We start from the raw sequence: 5,122 nt of genomic DNA on the forward strand, positions 1-5,122 counted from the left end.
ATAATATACTCACAGGTAGGGTTAGCAAGCTTCAAGGTACGGAAACAGATATCGTAAAGAGCCTCATTGTCCAAAACCATACACTCGTCAGCGTTCTCAACAAGCTGATGCACAGAGAGAGTAGCATTGTATGGCTCAACAACAGTGTCAGAGACCTTAGGAGAAGGAAACACTGAAAAGGTCATCATCATACGATCTGGATACTCTTCTCTAATTTTAGAAATCAAAAGAGTTCCCATTCCAGATCCGGTTCCTCCACCCAACGAATGACACACTTGGAAACCTAAAAATCCAATAAACAAAACCATATATATATATCACAAAAATGTACATAACAGAAAACCATCTCAATCAACAAAGACCTAAATCGATTTCGTTTGTTCTCGTTTCCTACGCGGCTACGATGCAATAATCAGATTCAAACAAAAAAAAACAGATCGAGATTCAAAAAAAAATGGTTGGCACCTTGAAGACAATCGCTGTTCTCAGCCTCCTTCCTGACAACATCGAGAACGGAATCAATCAACTCAGCACCTTCGGTATAATGACCTTTGGCCCAGTTGTTACCAGCACCGGACTGGCCAAAGACGAAGTTATCAGGACGAAAAATCTGACCAAAGGGACCAGATCTGAGGGAATCCATGGTACCAGGCTCCAGATCCATAAGAACAGCGCGAGGAACGTATTTCCCACCGCTAGCTTCGTTGAAATACACATCGATACGTTCAAGCTGTAACGGAGAATCGCCTACGTATTGACCGGTGTGATCAATGCCGTGTTCGTCGCAGATCACTTCCCAGAACTTTGCTCCGATCTGGTTTCCACATTGACCACCTTGGATGTGAAGGATCTCTCTCATTTTTTTTTTTTTCTTCTTCTCTCTCGATGTTGTCAAAGAAAAAAAAAAGAGAGAAATGGGCGACTCCTTTTTTTTTTTCCTTTTTTTTTTTTTGTTTGTTGTCCTTTGGAATAGGTTTAAAAAGGGATTGTGGAATGGGTAATAATCAGCTATATATAGTTTACGTCTTCTTCAATAAGCTTTTCTAAATTAATTATTTGCAGTTTAGTCCTTTTAGTTTTTATTTGGTACCCTTATTGTTTCGTTTGTTTCGTTTTTTGGTACACTCTGCGCTGTATGACAGCGGAGGATTTCAAAATATATCTGTACTGTCCCACTTGTCTATAAGATATTTTTGGTATTTAAGTAAAATTTTTAAAAACAAGAATATTATATTAATTACGTTTGTGAATAGTACAAAGGATAATTAATTTTTTTCGCCGTTTACAAAATTATAACATAATGACAAATTACATTATTTTGAAATTTCAATGTATTGAAGGGAGAGAGAGATTAGTTCTTCTACTAAAAGACAGCAAAATTTTAGTGGTTTTTTTGTTCAAAATGAAAGTTTTGACTATCCAAGGGAGATCATAAAGTTGGGCCCTCTTTATAATCCAAAAAGGCCCATCATTTTTGGTATAGCCTCGTGAATAAAGTTGACGAAGAAGAATTGTGTCTCTCGTGAATAAGGTTGACGAAGAAGAAGATTGAAACGTTACATTACATTTGCTATTTGGGATTTTTATTTGGTGTAACCCAAGTCACACGTCCATGGATATTACATGAACATAATTTTGATTTTAAGTTTCCACGTTATTGGACTTTTCTTTATGGACTTTAAACTTATTAAGTTTGTTTGGGTTTTAATAACATAAAATATAGACTCAACAAATATATATATACTAACCCGCGTGTATACCGCGGGCTGAACATTTTATTTTAAGAAAATCTGTAATAATAAATTTTATAAATAAATATACATACTGGTTTGTAATTGAAAATAATTGAAAATGTTGGTTTATTATCTGAGCAATCAGGGGATATTTTAAAACCGTTTATTGAAAGCCTGACATCTTCAAAGCCTGACATCTTCAAAACTTTTCGTCTAATGTTGACAGAGTGAGAAAAACTCTACCAACATATATAGGTTTTACCAACAAAATATTAGCATATATTGTATAATTTAAATTAAATACCTCATTGCTAAATAAAGTATATCTCCATTGATGGGATAAAAATTAAATTATTAATATTAAATATTCATCAAAAAAATTTAAACATATCAAATTACATCTCAAATAGATTTAATTCTTTCATTAGATAAATTTATTTATTACTAAACATATACTATTATGAATATTTATATTAATAAAATAGAAATAAGAAAAACATAAGTATTAATAATCTTAATCTTTTTTTTTGACAACTAATAATCTTAATCTTATAGCAATAGTTACAATGTAATCCATTATAATTGATAACATCATAAAGCAAACAAAAAAAAATTGTGTAATTAGATAAGATTCTATCAAAATATCATAATGTTGACAAACAAAATTATATCTAAGTATTAATTTTAATTTTTACAATCTCAGTTTTTTCAAAATATTATATTATTGTCTTAATAAAACAATAATAATTAATATTATTTTTTAAAAGGGAAAGATTAGTTCCAAAAAATTCAAGCTACAAAAGTTTGAATATCTATATGAATACAAAAATATGCATAATCATTGTTTTTTTTACTCTACAAACAAACCATGTGTGAGTTGGGCCCTCTCAATAGCTTAATGTCTCAATCTCAAATAAAATGATCTAAGACCTCATTTTTGGTGTGTCGAAACTCGAGACACATATTATGGTCTCAATCACAAATAACATGATCTACGATCTCATTTTGGTCTATCGAGACAAATATTATGGTCTCGATTAATCTCAAATAAAATGATCTAAAACCTCATTTTCAGTGTACCAAGACAAATATTATGGTCTCAATCTCAAATAAAATGATCTAAGACCTAGATCTTCGTTCTCCACCTCCAGTTTCTTTTTGTGTTTTTTTTTTTTTTCAAAAAAAGCAACCTAGTTCCTCTAGTTTACTCTACAAGAAACGGGTTGTATAGGTTTTGTTTTTAACCTTAGCTATCGAGGTTGTCTATTTCGAGATGTCGATGTGTATTGAAGCGTTGAGTTGTTATTCAGCGTGGCTTGGCTCTGCCGCAGCTATTGGTTGCCTACTTAAAAGACAGAAAAGACAGTAAGTTGTTCGTCTCCTCTAGACTCTAGTCGCTAGTTAATTATCATTTGAGTTTTCTTTTTGATATATATATACTTATAAAATTTTGTAATTATGTGATGTCAATGGCTTAAGCTGTCTAAAACATGTACAAAAGGAAATGAAGCAAACGTTTCAGGTAATTTGTAACCCTGGCACAGGACAAATCCTTGAACTTACCAAAAGTGGAGACGAGTAGTGTTAAGGTGATGAGCTATCTTGGGTATGATACTATGATCCAGTTGAGAAACAAAACAATACAAGGTGTTGTCAATGGCATTGTGTCTGATAGTTTCGAGAAGCATCAAATAATTATGACATTAATGATCGAATCTATATTAGACCCATTAATGGTGTTTTGTATAATTACATACGTTCAGTTACAAGTTTTCAGAGGATTCTGTGGTCGTTTTGCTTTATGTTGGTATAGAGTAGAGAAGTATAGCTAAGGCTAAATATGTAATTAGTGTTGTATAAAACCCTTATGCACATGAGTATATATATTGTAATCTCTGAATCAATACACTTAAGCCTTTCCTTACATGGTATCAGAGCAGTGAATCCTAGACCTAAAATTTTTTTTTTTCTTTCGCCGCTCTGCGCTTTCTTCTCTTCTTCTTCTCTTTTCTTCTTTCTTCTTTCTTTCTTCGATCTCTTGTAATGGCTTCCTCTGATGTTATCAACACCTCTTCTCCTAATACTCTCCACAATATCAACATGGCAAATGTTACGAAGCTTACTGCTTCTAACTTTTTGATGTGGAACCGCCAGGTCCGTGCATTGCTTGCTGGTTACGGTCTTGCGGGTTTTCTCGACGGTACCACTGCCGCTCCGGACTCCACCGTTCTTGTTGCCGNAAAGCTTACTGCTTCTAACTTTTTGATGTGGAACCGCCAGGTCCGTGCATTGCTTGCTGGTTACGGTCTTGCGGGCTTTCTCGACGGTACCACTGCCGCTCCGGACTCCACCGTTCTTGTTGCCGGTGCATCGGCTCCCAATCCGTATGATCTCTGGGTACATCAAGATCAGCTTCTGGTGGCTAGTCTCCTCGGTGCGATCTCTGTTGAGCTTNCTCTCATCTTGGCATCTTCGACTTGGGCATCCTTCGTTATCTGTTTTAAACACTCTTGTTTCTAAGTTTTCATTACCTCTATCTTCTTCTACACAAACACAAAAACAATTATCTTGTTCCGATTGTCTTATCAATAAGAGTCATAAACTCCCTTTTTCCACAAATACAATTTCTTCTACTCAACCACTTGAATACATTTATACAGATGTTTGGTCCTCTCCAATAACCTCCTCTGAAAACTTCAAGTATTATCTTATTTTGGTTGATCATTTTACCAGATATACATGGTTTTACCCATTAAAACTCAAGTCCCAAGTCAAAGATGTTTTCATTGCTTTTAAAGCATTGGTTGAGAATCGGTTTCTAACGCGGATTAGAACATTGTACTCTGATAATGGTGGTGAGTTCATTGCCTTGCGCCCATTCCTATCATTACACGGTATCTCTCACCTCACCACGCCGCCTCACACGCCTGAGCACAATGGTTTATCGGAGAGAAAGCATCGACATGTTGTAGAAACAGGTCTCGCTATGCTCAGTCATGCCTGTGTCCCACAGAGCTACTGGCCGTATGCCTTTGCTACGGCGGTTTATCTCATCAACCGGATGCCTACCGATGTTCTTGGAGGTGATTCTCCGTATCATAAGTTGTTCCGCACCTATCCGAATTATCTCAAACTGCGGGTTTTTGGCTGTGAGTGCTATCCCTGGTTACGCCCATATCGAAACAACAAACTTGAGCCTCGCTCGACACCGTGTCTGTTTCTCGGTTACTCACTCACACAGAGTACTTACCTCTGTTTTGACACTGTTACTAAGAGGCTTTATACATCGCGTCATGTGAGGTTTGTTGAGAATCGGTTCCCACTCTCTGCGACTCCCTTGTCCACGACGGTCTCCTCACCGATATTGTCGTCTTCTTCTCCTTCGGTTT

The 5,122-nt window shown here is 35.7% G+C and overlaps 1 protein-coding gene across 2 annotated transcripts in view; it reads right to left on the reverse strand.

The window, feature by feature from the left end:
- Positions 1-932, reverse strand: part of LOC104771594 (tubulin beta-4 chain) — a 3,034-nt gene extending 2,102 nt beyond the window's left edge. Inside the window, exons 1-2 of one of the 2 annotated variants that reach the window (XM_010496142.2) lie at positions 466-932; positions 78-283 (exon numbers count right to left, since the gene is read on the reverse strand). In XM_010496142.2, the coding sequence (XP_010494444.1) occupies positions 78-283; positions 466-859 (600 nt within the window). In that variant the 5' untranslated portion in view covers positions 860-932. Of the gene's footprint in view, positions 1-13; positions 284-465 lie in introns of both variants that reach the window. The other variant, XM_010496143.2, reaches the window with a different exon arrangement.

This window comes from Camelina sativa, chromosome 20 (assembly GCF_000633955.1).
Source record: "Camelina sativa cultivar DH55 chromosome 20, Cs, whole genome shotgun sequence".
NCBI lineage: Eukaryota > Viridiplantae > Streptophyta > Magnoliopsida > Brassicales > Brassicaceae > Camelina > Camelina sativa.